Source organism: Astyanax mexicanus, chromosome 5 (assembly GCF_023375975.1).
Source record: "Astyanax mexicanus isolate ESR-SI-001 chromosome 5, AstMex3_surface, whole genome shotgun sequence".
Lineage (NCBI taxonomy): Eukaryota > Metazoa > Chordata > Actinopteri > Characiformes > Acestrorhamphidae > Astyanax > Astyanax mexicanus.
The window spans coordinates 18,888,591-18,907,962 of record NC_064412.1 but is presented as its reverse complement, the minus strand read 5'-3'; the positions used below and the strand labels follow the sequence as shown (position 1 = coordinate 18,907,962).

Below are 19,372 nucleotides of genomic sequence, written 5' to 3'. Positions count from 1 at the left end.
GTTTGACCTTAATAGACTTCGATACACCGTCAGTTTAAGGTTGATTTTAGTGACTGCTCAGTGAAATGTTTTGGGGTCTAATGGTAGAGTTTTCTGGAGAGGGGAAATCAGTTTGAAATGCAGCGAACAGCCATTGAGATGTGCTTCTGCAAACTGAAAAGGCTCTTGGATAGGTTTTTAGATAAAGTGGCACTATATACAGAGGAAATATGCTTATTAAAGGCCTTCACTGAAGTGCCTGGTGGTCTAGTAATGGAGATGAATAATGTTAAAACACCCAATTCTATGTGCCACTGACTTGCAGAGATGTAGAATAATGTACAATAGAAATAGCCCACATTCTTTGTTTTTTAAAGTCATTTTACATTTTGAATTTGTAGCAACAGCACTCATGCTTCATGCTTACAGAATAAAACAGGCTGCTGTAACTGCGCCTTTAAAACGTATGAATAGAAATGTTCACTGTTCTGCCTTCTATTGTGCTTTACTCAATAGCAGTCTGGGCTGAACCACTTTTGAATAACTTGAATGGGCTGGGTAACATGCTGTAGGCTGAATAAGCGATTTTATTAAAATGGTGACAAAAAACAATGAATTCAAAACATCTTGAATGTGTCCCAATTCCATACTAATTTGTGTTTGTAGTATGTAATATATAGTAGATAAAAGCATTAAAACATGTATAACCAGACGTTTTTTGAGAGTTTTTGGCTGCGAAGGACAATATCAAAATATTTACACTAAGCAAAATAAAACAGAAACAGAGGAAATATTAAGTTCTGGAACAACTTTAGAGTTAAATGGTGAAGAACTTGTAGCAACATATTGTATATTAGGTATACCATCTCTTTATTATTTCTTTTAAATAAAAAAATAGATTAAAATGTTAATATTTTCATGTCCTAACCTGTCTATACTGGTCAAGGGCTTGTTAACAGAATCAAGCATAGACCTGGAGTGCATACAGCATGCACATTATGTCAACTTCCATATAAACTTAACCCAAAGTACGAAACACAAAGGGAGGAGCTACTCCCTAAATCCTGTTTGCCTAACATAGATTTATCACTTTTTATCACGATTTAGTACAGAATAAGATTGGTACATCATTATTGTCATGTACTAACCAATAGGTATACACTACACAATTGGGACACAGACCTTAGTTGCCAAATACGGCCAATATGGGCTGTATATGGGGAGTGTGCTTTTTAATTCTTAACATTTTAATATTATGATATATTGTGATGTCATCATGCCTATTTTTAACCCTGGATTAACTGAAAAAGATTAAATATTAGTGTGAAAAAAAAACAGTTTTTTATACATGATGCTGTTAATAATGCAGAACTGCATTGGAAACATACAGACAGAGCAGAGTGTTAGTTATAATATTATAAGGCCTGGGAATCTTAAATAGACACAGGTCGATTGTGTGTGTAGATAGAATAGAGTGGAATGGAACAGAAAAACAAAGTGCAAGAGAGAGGCAATTACAGTACTTCACGTAGCTGCTACACCACAAAGAGGCTGTATCAAAATAAAAGCCTGTTATTCAAATAAATAAAACTAAGTTACTAATACAAATAAACCAGTAGGCACATACAAAATACTGAAAGCTAAATTGATCTAATATTTGGCTCGCTTTTTTTCTGATCCGAAAAATATGGAAAAAATTATCTAAATAGCTTATTTTGAATTCTTGCTACTTTGCACATCTCTAGTTTCAAATATCGACAGGAAAGAGATTGATGTTTTATTCATTTTCTATATTATCAGTTTTTCATTATATTAATCAACATTATTAAATGTTTAGTATAAACATTTGCTGTTACAGCTGTGATAACAATTTGCTGAGTCATTAAAAAAAACAAAGTCTTGCCATTTATTTATATTTTTGAAGTTTATTGAAAAGGGCTTCATCTTACAAAAAAAAACAAAAAAAAACATATTGCCTTTTTCATTATGTAGTGTCAAGTAAAAATGGTAACGAAAAAGGAAAGTTCTTCTATTTAAAACATGACGCATAGTTCATGCACGTTGTTACAGTGTTTTCCATTGGCTGCTAGTAACACAGTACGTCATTTGAGGTCTTCCTGGAAGTAGTTCATGGAACATATAAAGAAACCAGTTGACTGCACAAATCTTGCTGCACTTACTCTACAACTACGTAGAGGTACGTATTGCACACACATAAACGTGTGATATTGTGGCGCTCAATGCATCTCTCAAACCTGAGGATGTGAACAGGCATTACATGAAGACACTGATACCCTCAGTATTCAGACTCAAACGCAGGAAAAAAAGTAAAAACTTTTAACAAATCTGAATCATGGATCCTAACACTCGCATACAAACACGAAGGAACACTGAAACCAATGACGAGAACAAAAAGAATACCTCTGCACGTTTAAACCGTGCAGATGTTGGCACTGTCGAAGCATCAGCTTGCTGCAGAGGATTATTGCAGGTAAGTACTAGGGGTGCAAGTGCAGATTCATTCCACAAGCCGAGCACAGGGTGTAAAAAAATAAAATTTATATTATTATTGATTCAGGCAGAAACATGACTTCAACTTACCTAAACTCATTCATTCAGTCAGTCAGTGGAACATAAAGCTCCATCTATGCATTCTAAACACTGTTTGTACTGTTTGTATTGTGAAGTAGAGTTGCTGATGGGAACACCTCAAAGCCCAATAAGGCTGAAACGAAGGGAATCTTTCTCAATGCAGCAATTTTATATTCCCAAAGCTTAGAAATTGTCAAATAGTAACATTGAAACAGACAACTCCTGCATTGGGTAAAGCATCCCTCATTTCACTGCCCTAATGTAGAAAAAAAAAACAGTATACTGTGGTTCTGGTGTTTTAAGCCTCTGTTAAACTTGCATATGAAACATTTACTTGGTCAAGTAGGCATTTACTGCTTATTAGACAATCATGGTTCATCAGTATGAGTGCTTGATCCAATTACTCTAAACCCACACTGTCCCCTAGTGGCCACATGCTTTTTTTCTGCATACTTGACCTGGATGGTCAAAACACTAAACAGGTCTGGAAGCTTCCACAATTAAAGAACATTCCTATTATTTTTGAACTTTCAAAGTGGGGACTGTGTACCTCAGATTTCAAGCATATATTCCAAAAACAAAATCTCTTGAAAATGATTCTCATGAAAGAGAATAATACAAAGTGTTGTTGGCCAAGTCTGAAAACAAAACAGATGAACTACCATTTTGGACCGAAAATGACATAAAAAAGGGAATAAAAAGACACAATGTGCCAAGCATGCTTATGCTAACACAGTGAAAGCAAAAGATTGAATGAAAACACAAAAAAAAGCGCGAAAGAGCAAAGAAAAGCCAAGCAACCAGCTGCTACCTTCAACCAATTTGTGAGACTCAAAACACTGAAGTTCTTTTGCTTTTATTTATTTGCATAACCATAGGGATCAAGGACGTATCAAGGACTTATCAGCATGTAGAAGTTACTTCAACCATGACTTCCACAACCCTTGAAATGAGCTACTATATATACACACAACCTAAAAGCAAATGTTCTTTTTTTGTAACCAGTATATATACACAGCAACACTGCTAGAAGGCCTGTCTGTATTGTGGAGTCAGTCTGCAGCTGAAACCCTGTTACTCTGAGCAGAAGCAGAGGAACTGCAATGCTGAACCAGAGGGAAAGGCAGCGACCTCGGATACTAAGCCAGGGACTTTGTTTTTTACTGTCCCTTTTTTTGGTATGAACTCTGACCCTGCAGGATTACTGGACCTTCGTTCTGTGATGGCTTGACTCAATGGCCAGAGCAATCAAAGGCTCCTCCTCAACAAGGATTTCTTGGAGTGTGGCACTTCTTAGGACCGCCAGAGCATTGCGGTGACAGACCCAGAGCAGCGGGTCTGAAGGACTGAGGCTGCATTTTTCAGGTGTGTCACCTCTGCACTGCTGTCCTGGAGCCTAAAGTCACTTTCGCTCGACTGCCACCACGGCTGTAGATTGCTGATGGGCTTCTCCCGCTTGGTCCTTTGCCTGCCCGCAGTCTCTTGCCCTTGGCCTCAGGCTCAGAGTCACTGAGCTCCAGGTCGGGGCAGTACCCGTCACTGTCCTGGTACGTTCTGGCGCCACCTACCGGTCGCTCAGCGACAGGTTTAGCACAGTTTGTCCGCTCTTTGCTGCTGATGAGTTTGCGTGCACTCTTCTCGGCGGTCCAGAAGTCTTCTGTAGTCCGTACCAGGTTGACGGTTGCCTCTTTGAAGGATCTACCAAAATGTTCTATGGCGGTTTTATGAAAACTCCCTGGCTGGCTCTTCCCAGAAACCTCATTGCACGTGGACTGATCAGAAGGCATCTGGTAGGAAGTGTCTCTCTGAACTACAGGCTTCTCCATGACGCCGTTAGGCTTCAGAAGACGGTCCCTTTCTTGTTCAGGCTTGCCCTTACCATTGGACGAATGGCCATGGAGAGCAGCATGTAATGCCAGAGGCTTGCCTGATGGTTTAATGGGCACTGGTAAAGTATTGGTGGTGCTGCTGCTGTCCCGTCGCGCTGCAATTAGAAGGCCGTTGGTGCGCTCCTCCCGCCGAGCACGGCTGTGGTGGAGCTGAGGTTTTCCCTGCCCGACCCCCGTGCCACCGAGGTCATACACATTACTACTGTTGTCTGGGCACAGTGGCCCATTTCCTGATTTGGCGCTGGGTTTGTTGTTGCCCTGTGACACTTTGGGCATTTTGAGTTTGAGAGTTATCCTCGGCGGTGGTCGGAAGAGCAGGTTTTCCACAGCTGAGGACACCGGCAGCCCTGCATAAAAAAGATACATTGTAAGACAAAAACTGAGCCACTCATTTTATTTGAATGACCCAAATTCTACATTTTCTTGTACTTTTGTTTTTTGTTACCTTGAAATCTATTTATGTTTGTTATGTTACAATACATATTTCCATGCCAATTTAAACATTTCACATTGTGTACTGAGGATTTAAGATGGTTCTGTTCCAATTCTCTGTGCTGTACCGTACTAAGATTAAAAACTCCTGTAAAATGGGTGGATAGAGTATACTGCGGTAGGCTAAATAAAAGTAGGCAAATACATGAATTGAAGGAGTTGAATTTTGTAAAATCAGCAGAACATTGAATCCTAATTGGACTGTTTTTGCATGCTTATTTCCATATAAGGACTAAAAGACTTAGGAAGTAAATGATGCGTTTTGAAATTTTAACAATGGTTACATATTACTTTAATTACTTTATCTAGGAAAAACAAAACAAAATTCAGTTTTGCATGAATTGCAACAATTTAAGTAACACAAGGGCCACGTTCACACTGCAGGCAAATCAGAAGTGTTTCTTAAATCAGATCTCTTTAGATGACTGTCCACACTGTAATTTGCAAGGGATCAGATTGGATTTGTACGTCCAGACATCACAAACGTATCTGCATGGGGTTTAATCTGTAACTCCCACAATTCCGTCACTCTGACTACCCAGACTGAACATAAGAGATACATGCAGCTGTATAAGCCTTACCTGCAGAGAGTTCTTGGTTTACGAGTTTGACGTGAAGATTGAAGATCTGCTCCTGGGCTTTACTCTGAGACAGTTTAAGCTTCTCTCTCCGACTCACCATGTAGCACAAGTTTCTTACCTGAAATAAATGAATAAGTAAGTAAGCAAATAATTAAACCACCATCAATACAACTAGGTGAAATCAGTTTAATTAAGAAGGTCTTCAGGACACCAGTACCCACCCTCTCCAGGTCTTGCCGTAGATGCATGAACATGCGCATGCGTGTGTGGATGCTGTCCTCCTGTGGTTGCAACAGCAGGTTCTCCTCATCCTCTTTGGGTGGCAGCAGTGCTTTATTGAAGTTGGTCTTCCTCTTCAGCTTCCAGTACTGGTAGATAAAGTCCAGCAAGTGGGGAGGCAGCCCCAGATCTTGGGCTACTTCCTCAGGCTGCACCAACTTATAAAACTCCTCCTCTAGTTCCTGGAGCTTCTGCGCCCTCAGACCCACCTTTTCTGTCTCTGTGGGTTTGTGTCTGGCTGGGCTCAAGCCAGACTCTCCTGTTTTGGACTTGCTGTGCTTCAGGCAGTAGGATTTAAACTTGACCTCGTCTCCCTCATCCAGGATGGTCTTCATCTCCAGGCTGTGTTCGAAGGCGCAGGTGACGTGAAATGGAATGGTGCAGTTCTTTACTGAACACTGAAAGGCAAGACAACATTTGAGAATAAGATACTATAAATCTCATTTACACATACATATATATATATACACACACACACTTCCTTAAAGCAGCAATATGTGAAAATTGGGATCTCTCGATCCTGGGTTTCCCTTACAGCCTCAAAGCAAAAGCCTGGACAAGCAGTTTAAAGCAGATTCATACTTTTGTGTCAAGTCAATGCAGAGTCTACATCGTCTGAATTGCTCTGCAGTTCACTGAAAAGGTGTAGCTGTGAAGGTGAGAACGCAATGCTCAGCAGACCAATCACAGTTGCTGCGGCCTGTGTCACAGCAACGTGTATTTACATTTCAGAGGCCTCATTTATAAAACCAATCTTTCTAAAGCTGTCTTCATCCGGCCCACATATACATATAAATGGTCCATTTAAATCACAAATATAAGCTTCCCAGTTCATTCTCAAGCTAAGTAATAAATAATGAAAGGTAAAAAAGAGAACAATAAGATTTTTATCATAATAATAAATGATAATACTTGATTTATATAGCACGTTTCAACTTTAACACTCACTTGTTTAAATTACCGTTTAAATTAAACATGTAGACAAAAATATATCATTGTTAATCTTCCGTTTAGTTCATTCTCACGCAGAATAATGAAGAAAAGAAAGGCAAAGCAGAGATTTTTGGAAAAAGCTGTTTTTTCTTCATTATTATTGAGCACAATTTGTTGTTGCTATAATAATAACAATAAAAAAAAAATAAACAAATAATAATAATAATAATAATAATAATAATAATAATAATAATCATAAAAAAAAAAAATTGTTTATTTAGCACTATGACTTGTTTAAATAAGCTTTTAAATTAAACATGCAAACTAAATTAATTAAAATAAACATTTTTTACTCCGCTGCTCAGTTCTTTCTTAAGCGGAATAATGGAGGAATAAAAAGCAAAGAGAGAAGTTTTTGGAGAAAGCAAAGCCTATAAAAATTGACTAATATTAAGCTTAATTTTCTGTCACAATAATAATAATAATAATAATAATAATAATAATAATAATAATAATACGTTTTTATAGCTCAGTGAAACTTGTCTGCATGTTTAGCTTGTTTAAGATAATGTGTGTGTTAATCTTCCTTTCTTAATCTTAATTTATGCAGTATTAACTGATGAGCAAGAATGTTTTGTACATTTACTTGCAATTCATTATTTTCCCCACATGATGGCAGTAACATCCAGTCTCTCTGAAGTGTTGTGTAGAAGCTTGCATGGGTCAAATCTTGGTGAAATCTAAGTATTTCTTTATAATTGAACAGCTTATCAAGGCAGTCTACATATTAGCTATTTAGTGGTAATCTCCACTCTTACCTGTATGCAGGCTCCAGTCTTCAGTTTACAGAGGCTACAGATCAGAGACCAGCGGCTGGGTGGAATGTGAGACACTTTGGTGATTGGCTCCATCCTCTCCGGACAAGCAATGCTCACCTACGCAAAAAACAGCTAATTAGCTCATTTTAAAAAGGTACATATACAAAAGACATAAACAGACAAAGTAATCAACAAATGCCACGTATTCTCCGTTCCTGGCTGAACAAATCTTCAAGTTTAAAACTACAGTAATGATGTTATCTACTTAGGACTGCATGAGTGATTTTAAACCTATTAATCTTCCCAAGCAGAAGGTTCACCTCAGGTATCCAGAGGGCACAGCTAACGTGTGCCCACTTTGTGCCTGCTCGTGTGGCCTTCATGGCACCTCCCTTTTTGGGACACAGAATGCACTGCGGGTCGATGCCAAGCACACAGGTTCTGCACAGCCAGTTTCCATCAGGAACCTTCACAATGCCATAGCAAGCCTAGAAAGAAAAAAAAGGATTTTACAATAGTTAACAAAACAAATTCAACTCCCCCCCCCCCCCCCCCCCCCCAAGTACCTGTCTGGCAATAATATTAGTTAGATTTACATGAATAGATGTAATAATTATTGCATGCTTTTCATCAATTGGAATTAGGGGTGTGCCATATTGTATTATACGCAATAATATTGCAAAAAGTTTTTAAAATACTTACAGCAAAAATACCCTGAAATATTGTAATGTTTTATGCCGTTCATAGCAAAAGGAGAATTCACATTTAAATGTAAATTTAAATATCTACTCGAGACAGGTTATATTTGTCTACTTTTACTTTTATCCTGGATAGAGATTTAGTTATTAGAATCATGACATGTTGAGGTCATTGATTACTGTTACAAACAAAATTCCAATATTCATTTTATTACAGTTAAGTGTTCCTTAAATAACTCTGTCATATTGCCAAGAATAGCTTTATCACAGAAATATTATTTTAGGGTCACATCACCCAACCCTAGTTGGAAGTAACTATTTTATTTATTAACTTAAATATAATAAAAAAAAGAAAAGCATTTATAGCAATCCCCAGACAAAAGCACAAGTTGCCAAACCTTTGGTTTGAGCCCTCCAGTCATCCTGCGTCCTGGTAAACACTGACCTTTTTTCTCAAAAGCATTCCACAGCCCTAACCCCTCCTATTGTTGCCAACATGGCTCTGATCAGTAAGGCTCAGTGAGCTAGCTTGTGATGCATAGACCTTGTCATGGTGGTACACGTATGAGGCCTACTGTTTAAAAAGAACCGCAAAAGTTGTAGAACATCAGAACAAAGATAGAAGCTTGGGTAAACTATATTACCATATTTTCCCCACTACAAGGCGCACATTAAAATCCTTTAATTTTCCCAAAATCGTCCTGTGCGCCTTACATATGAATTTTACCAGTCAAGTATTAAAAAGCAGTAAAGCTACTGCGCTGAAATACAGTGTTATAAAAGAGTTTTGGAGCAGCATTTGCATTACCCACTAACCGCGCTAGCTGTTTTGCCATTCAGAGGTGAGTATTATCGGCCTGTAGTCTATGTGGGATTAAACTGCTAGCTAATATCAACTAATATCAACAACAACTGATGACTTTTTGGTCAAAATATCACAACTATTTCAGCAGCAATTGCTAAAAAAAAAAAAAAAAAAAAAAAAAAAAATGCTAAATAGCATTAGTTGTTCTTCCCCTGGTGTGACTGGTTTACTTGTCACGTAGTTTAAAAAAAACACTGAACAATATGTGCATCAAAGAAATTTTACATTTTACACAAAGTTTCCTGCCAGATCAAAACTAAAAATTAAGTTTTCAGGGTATCAAAAGGTATGGGGAATTACATGTAAGACTTTTAATACCACTCAAAATTAAAATTAAAATGGCAAACACCAATATCACATTTACTGACTTTCTAGTAAACTTGTAGTTCCCAGACAGATTTTATTGACAAAACACAAATATAAACAAACATAAATTAGGTTTTGCACAAGCAGAAATGGATCTGTTTTTACACTGACAGTAAAGTGGGGAAGTGTAAACCGTTCATGCCTACACTACAGTCTGCACTCGCTAAAACCAAGTAATGAAAGACCTGAAAATAGCACCCCTCGAAGCTGTTGTGGTTTCGCTTAGCTCAGTCTGCTATTAATTCATCAAGTTAACTGTGAAATGCGATGTGTACAAAAATAAAATCCTATACTGTATTTACAGTCTGTCGCTTTTTAAATTTTGTGCGAGATGGTTTAGAACATTTTAGGACAAATTGAAGGTCTTTTTTTAAATAAACTAACTAACTTTATAATTAACTTCAGGATCTGCAAATACCCTATTCTCAATATCAGAAATATACGGCTACTAAAACATATTTGCTTTGCTGAAAAAGTGGTTTCAATGGCAGAAACAGGAAACACAAGCATGTGACCCAGCTTCTCCAAGCCTCGCCCAGTTCTCACCTGGTGCACGCAGATGTTGCACTTGTCGCAGAAGACCATATCATTTCCTTCCTCGCTATCAGGCGAGCGGCACACGTCACAGATGACGTCCTCATCGTACTCAATTCCAAGCCCTTCTTCAGTTTCTATAGCATGGTTCATGTTATCATGGCACTTCCGCTCAAGAGCCTCCATCGCTCGCTCCATGGTTAGCTCGTCCATGAACCCCTCCCCTGAAAGACAAAAACACATACAATTAAAAAAGGTATAAATAAGTTGGATGGATAAGATGGATTTAATTATTTCTAAATTTCAAATGCAGGAACTAGGATTTCATAATCAGTAACTACATGAGAAAGAAAAACAAATTTTTAATTGTAATTATTAATGTTTTTCTTTCAAAGGCTGTACTGATTTGATCGGTCATGACAAAGTCACACAAATGGTGCAAAGAAAATGACCTCAAATTTTCTTAGAAAAGGTTTCCTTTAAAAAATGAAAATTTTGATGCACACAGTGTTCATATACCTTTTACAAGGTAAAATCAAGCTTTTTATTTTTTTTTTTTCAAGCACTTTCAAGGCCCATTTTCAAGTTTTTCCAGCACCTTTCAGCTGTGGTAAATTAATGATAACGGTGATCTCTCAAAACTACGACTTAGGCAAAATCAATATATTGCAAAACTATTGTCCACACTTCACAGAGACTATGATACTGAGGAAAAAAATACTTCTAAGTAAGTAAATAGCAGGAACTGTGAATTTATTTGTGTCAGTTTCACACAATTTAAATACCAATGTTCTTCACCGCATGTTTACCCTATTCATTTGATTAAGCAGTTACTGTAGTACATAAAATTCATTGATGAGCATTTATACACATATATACGCAACATTATTATTTTGCTTTTTGTCACACTGCAAGAGATGGTATTATGTTCACGTAAACAAGCAGAACTGTGTTTGGTAAGGAGAAAAAGAAGGAGAACAAATTAAAGCCTTTTTTATTTTACACTCTGCAATTTTTCCTTTAAGCAAACTTATTTAGTCAGATAGTTATTTATTGTAAATGTAGTTAGAATTTCAAACACTTTTAAGCACTTTCTCCAAAATACCAGCACTTTCCTGGCCTGGAAAACAGAACTTCAAGCATTTTCCAGGATTTCAAGCACCCGTATGAACCCTGTACACAAAAACTTTGTTGAGATTACTTTAACCTTAAAATCTCAGCCATTCAGACAGTTCAAAATTTCTTACCCATCTGACCCAACTCTATGTTGAGCTCTTGCAGCCAGTAAAGGTCCATGTCGTCCAGGTCATATCTGCACATGGCCTCAGCCAGCTCTTTAATGTTCACATAACCAGTTTCGGTGGAATCCTGACTCCAGCACTGGATGTACTTCCTTTGTCTGGAGAACAGAATTTCCTTCGGTTTCTCAGCTATTATCCTGCACAGGCATACACAACAAGTTTAATTCATCACATAATATCTGTGTACTGTTAAACAGCCAGACTGAACATATGGGGCATATTATAGAAAGAAAAAAAAGCTAGTCTACAAGCTTTGCATTCCAAAAATAACTATGATGTGAGACCCGAGACTGAAAAAAAAAAAAAAAAAAAAGAGAAATGGAAAAATCGATTTTTTGATAGAGTGAGCAAGCAAGCGAGTGAGCAAGAGTGAGACACTAACCTTATAGAGGGCTGGGGAATGGTATCTGGACTGGCTAGGACCTGTACACCTTTCTCCCATTCTTGTCTCCATGTGTCAGCCAGCAGGTAGTAGTCTTCTGGAGAGATGTGATGAGAGTCTGGCAGCTTCATGGCACTGATCAGGTCTTTTCTGAACACCTGAAAAGACAATTGAACACATTTTATAAGGACTTTTTTAAAATGAACAAAAGAACATAAACAAACCTTGTTGGTACACTGGCTCATTAATAGTTTCTTCCAAAAGAGTAAAATAAAGAATGTATCTTGGTTTTGCTTGAGTAACTGTCTTTACTGTTAACTGTCTTACATCAGAAATACATTCAAATACACTTGAATATATGGTGTACGTGCAGACAAGACAAACTGCTGTCAATGCCAATTGCACAGAAATATAGCATTTTATTTTAAGAGGCCTACAAATGCAGTAAAATAATTAAAATAAAAGTACATGGTGATCAGATTATTAAGATATAAAATCTGGTCATATTTTCCAGCCCTCATTCGTTATATATATTTTAATATAATTGTGTTGCCTCTCAAATGTACAGTGGTAGCCTTTAAACTCCAAAACACATGAGCCTTACCTCTGCCGGCTTTTTCTGCGCAGAGGCGGGGGTTCCAGGTTTGCTTCCATATTTGTTTGAAGAGAAGGAGGTGGAGGGAGCTGCTTTTCAAATCAACAGAAGAGATACAGAAAGTGACAACCTTTAACAGCAAATCATCCACAAAATTGCTATTCACCTTAAACGGAAATTCAGTGAAATCTTCAAAATCAAAAAGAGATTCTGTTGTGTGCATCAGAACACGTGTCCAGCTTTACTCACCTTCATTGTCTGAACTGTCACTGCTGCTTGAAGTCCTGAGTCGTTTCATCCTGTCATATCCTAAAGAGACATTAAAAAGATAAGACATCACCACTATTTGCTACTTTAAATTAGCAAAGCAACATGCTTAGCTTCTCTAATACATACTTTGTATAAATGGACTGTCCTACACTGATTAACTGACTAAGGAAACTAAATAGGGAAACACCAGCAGCTATATAACTATGTAATGGGCACTCACCATAAATTTCAAGTCGTAGAGCATGCTAGGTTACTCCTTAGGACTGTTCTCGTCATCCACCTCTCATCCCTGTAGAACAGACAGTAAAACAGACACAGAATGATGAGCTTGGCGTGTGTTTGTGTGTGACTGGTAGGTAGTAGGAGCAGGGCAGTATGGAGAAAAACAGGATTATGTGGCACCCAGACACTGAGCGAAAACTGATTTAACATGCTCCAGTGCCCGACTGAGAGGCCTCCTTAAATAAATATTAACTCAGCTCAGCCTGCGCATGCTTACAAACACCCACACACAGCTAGGACATCTCAAAAATAGGCTAAATCAATGCTTATTTCTTCAAAAACAAAACAAAACCAATTTAAATCTTAAAACACACAATTCATATTTTTTCCTGCACATCCAGAGATTCATAATGTCCCAAAAGTATAGAGGATAAACCCTGGAAACAGTCACACCCACAGTGTGTAATAGCGTATATGCACTGCTCTGTATATAATACAATAATAATAAAAATAAGAAAAAAAAATCAAAATTATTTTATTAATTATTTTCATTTTAAAAGTTTGCCAATTTGTGTTAAATCATACACAAACCCCTTTTTTAACTATAGATTTATTGAGATGGTGTAGTGATGTCAGAAAATACAGATTCATCCAAATATTAGCATAAAATCTTTGATTTTTAATTAAAGTTCACATAATAATTAATTTCTTGTTGACCACTAGAAAGCCGATCCCTGATCTGGCTGCAGAGCTTTAAGTTAACATTTCTTTAACACATATTTTCTATATATGATATATTTAAATAATATTACAATTTTCCTAGAATTAAAATGTATTAAATAAATAAACAACTGAATAAACAAATGGCAATATACGATCTAACGAGTGTCACAGTTAAATGGCCTAAATGGGCCTTTTGGAAAGCTCAGCTGAGCAAATTTTTTTCCAGGTAACGAGTTCTGTGATTAGTCTAACGAGTAGGACAGGTGCGGTGAACACCTGATTTGCTTTCTGCACAAAAAATGCATTCAAAGAATTTCATGATTGCACTATTTCAAATTATTCTAATTCGTTGACCAGCACCTGTAAATCACCTTGCTTATTGTATCACAATCTGCCACAATATACTGAACCAAAGCCCCTGTATCATGACAATACACAGCCCTGGTACCAGAGGCAGGAACTGTCTGTTTATTGTGGTAAACACAAATTGTTTGTTTGTTTGGTCTGCATCCTAGCACGACCTGAACCTGGCAGTACTCCCCCATTTACTCTCAGCTTCTTAGCACGGACACTATAAATACCAGACACAGGAAGCAGCAGGAGCAGCCCTCAAGATGGAATCTTGCCTGTCCTACAGCCAGAAATCAAGTTCTAGGAGCTCCACAACTAGAAGACCTATTCACTCACTGTGTAAAGAGACACAGCAATACATAATTCATCACAACTAATAAAGCAAGAGGAACAGAAGAGAGGAAGGAAACTCTTTGCAGCTGCAGTTTTATCTATATAGGATCAAGAGCCAGTTCGGAAGGCGAGCATGGGTCAGTGACAGTCAGCTGCTGGTGATATGTGCCCAACAATCTTAAATAACAAAACAACAAACACAAAATACAACAGAGCTGGGCAATGTGATATTATTTAACATTATGACGATAACAACAAAAAATAAACTAAATACACTAAACTCTTCCTATTTAATTAAAGACAACAATTACTCCTGTTTTTGTCCATTTTAATTGAAACACATTGTTGACATATTAGCATTGGTATGTTATATTTAGAATATACTGCCCAACCCTCAAATGCTGACTAATGTTATACAAACCCTGTTGATACCCATCCAAAACAAACCATCAGACAACACTCTTCTGTAGGGATGCACAGATATGGGAACTCCGGGCTGATATTACGTATTTATATACACACAGTACCAGTCGAAAGTTAAATTCAGTGTTTTTTCATCATTTTAAAATGTTCTGCATTGTAGCTTAACACGAAAGTGGCACATGTATTTGTTTTTGTACTAAAAAAAATTGGAATTAGAATGTGTTTTATTTTTAGATTCTTCAGAGTAGGCACTTTGTGCTTGGATGACAGCTTTGCACATTGATTTTCTCAGTCAGCTTTATGAGGTAGAGTCACCTGGAATGGCTTTCAGTTTACAGTTTAACTTGAGTTATTACTTGAATTTCTTGCCTTACAGCTTTAATGTGTTTGAGAGTTGTGTTGTAAAGAGGTAGAGTTGATATATAGTGTATAGTCCTATTTGAGTTATATCAAATTGGCTATATCACCTAATGCTGCCGAGCACTGAATATTATTTTATTATATTATTTTTTTTTTTTAGTCTTTTCTCTAATTTGCCAATTGCGCACAACCCTGGCACATACATCTTAAACTGTTCTGCCATTAGGTTCCACAGCCTGCAATTACAACCTCCAAACAACTACAAGATTGTTTACTTAACATGGTATCAAAGTAAAGTAGACCTATCAGACCAGTATTACACCAAACTCCTTAACATAGATTATGGATATCACTACTCATTACAACCCCCCCCCCACCCAAAAAAAAGCCATAATAAAGATATAAATAATTTATATAAAACTACTACACTTTTCACAATTTAACAACACTCTTTCAGTGTGCGAACTTTTAGAGAGAAAAAAAAAAAAAAAAAAAAACTGTAACTGCATGTTTGAGGCTTCCGCTCCAGTTACTTGAGGACACCTGCTCCTCACACGAAGCACAAATAGCAGTGTAGGACTGCTACATTGCTCTAAAGACTTGACTCTACTTCATAAATGAGGCCTGATGACAATAGTTCCACAAGTTATAATGGGTGAGCCAGATTTTGTCCCAGACAATATTGATGACCCGTGTGGTTTATTGGCCCCTGTAAAAACTCTGTCAATATCTACTGACTGGATTGGCTGCTGTTTGGACAAGACTCAACAGTGCCTGATTTATGTGCAAATCCTGGCTCTGCCACTGTAAGGAAGCCGTACAACCCTCTAATACAATATATACCTGTAAATCTGAACACATCACATCACAAATTAACATTTACCATGAAAAAACAGCATTATAAAATGCACATAACTGTGGCAGCTCTACAGTTGACCTGCTTTACAGCATGCCTGAATAGAGCAGGCCAAATCCACATGGCCCCAGCACCCTCCAACCCCCACTCTCAACGGACACAGACACAGAACAAAATGCTGTGCCCAGTCACACACCATCTTGCTCACCCAAACACACTGGATTAAGGGTCTGCTAAAAACTGGGCTGCATCCCAGCCTGCAGTGGAGCAACATGCCACAACATGCCTGCTCTGTAATAAACTGTGGACAGGGCTGAAAATCAATGCCTAAAGGAAAGAGTCTGTCCTCAGTCTTTTGGGAATCATAAGTTGACTCTTAAAAGTTTTGGGTTTGATTATTGTGTTGTCACTGTCTTGATAACCCATGTTTTGATGTGTGTGCTTCTTAAAAATGTATTTATATAGCGCTTTTTACAACTTTAATAAAAGTATGTAAAAATGTGTCTATGTGGGTCTAATATATTCAAATGAATAGCCAAAGCGGCAGTGAATTAATAATTAACACATTATTTACTTATATAATGGCAAACAACTTTTTAATGCTTATGAATCAAACTCACCCACTTAAAGAAGTTGGCAGTTGAGCTTGTGCACATTAGTCAGATAAGATGACCAAGTCAAGAACCTGCTGTATTTATTGTAGAGTTCTATATTGCATATTCGTTACATGTTTGCACTATGTTTGTCTATTGCATTGTTGTTCTATGTTGCACCATTGTTCTGAAGAAACAATTTCTTTACACTGTGTACCTGTAATCAGATGTAATGAAATGACAATAAAAGCCTATTGACTTGATTTGACTCTTGAAGTAGTCCTATTGCAATTGGAATAAAGACATACCAAAAAGTGTCTCGACGTTAACATATGTATTAGCCACATTATTGATTACATATTAATGTAAATGCCAAATTTTCCTTTAGCATATTTTTTAGGAATATATTGTTAGTGACCCATGAGCATGTTTTAGGTTTTCCTTTTATTTGACAGTGACAGAGGCATGTTGCACCACTGTGTTTTCAAGTTAGCTGAAATAAAGAGCCATTAGTTTCTCTTGTCTGGACTGTGCATTAAATAGGTTGGTTGTTTGTTGGGGTTTTATTGCCACTTCAGCACATATTTGTTATTAAGTGTCTATGTTAGTTTTAAGTGACCTATGCGACATCTTTTGTAGATTGATTTGATCTTGAGTTGTGCTTGTAGATTGTGTACATTAAATACGGTGCTTAATAATACATATTAACTGTAGTGTTTTGTTTTGCATACAATGTTTAAATAATTATTTAAATATATTTTTAGAAAGGGATTTTTAGGTACTTTAACGTGGTTTAATTTGGCCTCTTGTGAAAGCAGTTTGGACAGCCCTTGCACTAACTGGACCTGAACATCACAGTTCATTCTTGTGCACCGCTGAAAAGTGGCCCCACGCGTTTTAGCCGGGACTGCGCATGCGCGCGGGGAAACACAGCCCATTCTTGAGGAAGGCGCACTGAAATTCCTTCTGAACCATTTATTTCCTACCAACACCGAATTACTTCGCTTAGCGGCTCCTCGCTCTCAACACAAATCTCGCATTCATGGCACCCATCTAACTAACCTACAGTAGCGTTAAATTAATTAGACCGTAGCGTTAATTTGTTTCAGTCTATAATACCGCTAGCTAACGCTAATTAGCTAACTACGGTCTCTTGCTGTGGCAACGTTAGGATAGCTAATGTTAGCTAGCTAACAGGCATGAAGAAGTAATGTTAGCTAAACTACATTTTACAAAAATAAAAGGTTCTTCTTTTAAGAATTAACTCTAAGATAGCGTGAAAACATAAGATAGCTCTTAATGTTCTCCTAAGTTTGAGCCAATTTGTTTAATTAGCGTTAACTGCTGGAACAAGTCTAGCCAGCTAACTGGGTTAAGGTAAAGTTGCCGGTGTTTTGTCGAGTTGTGCTTCGCGTCGATGTGTGCTTTCTAAAGGCACTCTACCTAAACTTTTTTTAAATTATTAAATTATTATTTTTATAAAAAACTGTTTTTTTGTGCATTAAATACCTGGACTCCCTGGCATTGCACAAAAGCGTAAGTTATAACAATAATAAATACAATAATTATGATGATAAAAATACATAAATATACAAAACCTCTAAATGCCATAACTTTACCATTATACAGTGAATTATATCATCCAAATATAGTAACGCTACATCTACTGGAAACATGCTATAATAAGGAGCTTTTTTGTATTTTTACAGTTATATATACACTAGGGGAGCATGGTTTGCCGGGGTAGCACAAATCGACAGAACACCCGGGCTAACCGTAGCTAGCGTTAGCTAAGTTAGCCAGCTAGCTAGCGTTAGCTTGCTCATGTTACCCTCTCTCCTGATCGATAAATAAACAAACCAGACATACTACTGTCAAGGCATGCATCTACCTAGTTAACTAACTAGCTAAATACGAATATAACGTTACCAGTTTAGTTAGTTGACTAGCTAGTTACGACACGATTACCGCCAAATGGCCTACTAAGGCCAGTTTGCGCGCTCAGCATGAGGCAATTCCATCTTCCTGCGTTGCAAAATCGCCCTGCCTCGACCTCAGGATATGAGGCGGCCTTGGCGCCAAACTCGAGCCGCCCTACAGCCTCCTTAGCAGGCAGAGGGAACGAAGCGCGACACGTTTAGCTAACTAACTTCCTCTGGAGCATGTCTGGCCCTCACTCATACTGAAAACCGAGAAAGGGAAACGCGTAGCCCCGTAAAGGAAGCAGTGCTGGTACTGAAATGTCTGCATTCTGTGTGAACCGGGTCGGTATAGAACAGGAACAGGCCCCGCCGCTGCCCGAGCAGCTAAACCCTCAGCCCTGGCGCACACGCGCACGGCTCTGGGACAGAGCGGCAGTATTGTTCATGTAAGCAGCGCTCACCTTAGACCTCTCACCGGCTCTACAGATCCACGCCTGGGCTGAAATCGCCGTGTGCACACCGCTCTCCAAGATAAGTCTTCGGGCGAGCTGTTAATGAAAGTATCCGGGTTGTTTTTTTGTCTATTTCTGCTCCACACTGTCAGTCTCTCGAAGCTGCAATCTGCCGTCCACCACCACCACGACACAACAGTCCTATTGTACAGTGCAGGCCGCTGGGTCCTAAACCCCGCCCCTGTAATGGCCATGCTGGGAGCGCCCATGCTGCTCTCCGTGTTCTGCCCTTAGAAAATTGGAGTGAGGGAGGCATGTTTATTAATGACTGTAAGTTATATTACTTCTACTACTTAGTGGTCAGTGTAACGTTTATTAATTAAAATTTCTGACCGTTTGAGGCTAAATTCAAAACTAGAAAATAATAGTGGAACAGTGTTAAATAGTGGATTTAACACCCTTCAACATGAACAATGTCAATAACTCTACACTCAAAATTTCTTAATTCTTACTCACAATACTGGAAATATAAAATGAATGAAATATGTTTTTGTTTCTTTCAT

The 19,372-nt window shown here is 37.9% G+C and overlaps 1 protein-coding gene across 2 annotated transcripts; it reads right to left on the bottom strand.

Annotated features, from left to right (window-relative positions):
* Window positions 1–1,884: 1,884 nt before the first annotated feature.
* On the bottom strand, window positions 1,885–19,038 carry jade3 (jade family PHD finger 3). 2 transcript variants are annotated; one of them, XM_007249097.4, is made up of 12 exons: window positions 18,819–19,038; window positions 12,795–12,863; window positions 12,554–12,613; window positions 12,314–12,396; window positions 11,710–11,867; window positions 11,274–11,464; window positions 10,039–10,250; window positions 7,884–8,051; window positions 7,564–7,680; window positions 5,755–6,210; window positions 5,534–5,651; window positions 1,885–4,807 (listed from the first exon to the last, which is right to left on the bottom strand). In XM_007249097.4, exons 3-12 carry the CDS (start codon window positions 12,600–12,602, stop codon window positions 3,942–3,944), a joined length of 2,418 nt encoding a protein of 805 aa, XP_007249159.1. In that variant the 5' UTR covers window positions 12,603–12,613; window positions 12,795–12,863; window positions 18,819–19,038; the 3' UTR covers window positions 1,885–3,941. The 2 variants fall into 2 exon arrangements, with proteins under 2 accessions (XP_007249159.1, XP_007249160.1); XM_007249098.4 differs by having other exon boundaries at window positions 12,314–12,393.
* Window positions 19,039–19,372: the final 334 nt, after the last annotated feature.

Bases quoted from the DNA above. Each gene is read 5' to 3' on its own strand.
- jade3 (XM_007249097.4), bottom strand. From the start codon at position 12,602: ATGAAACGACTCAGGACTTCAAGCAGCAGTGACAGTTCAGACAATGAA. The intron at 11,465-11,709 runs GTTAGTGTCTCA...ATGCCTGTGCAG, and splicing joins ATTCCCCAGCCCTCTATAAG to GATAATAGCTGAGAAACCGA. The intron at 5,652-5,754 runs GTGGGTACTGGT...CATTTATTTCAG, and splicing joins TACGGCAAGACCTGGAGAGG to GTAAGAAACTTGTGCTACAT.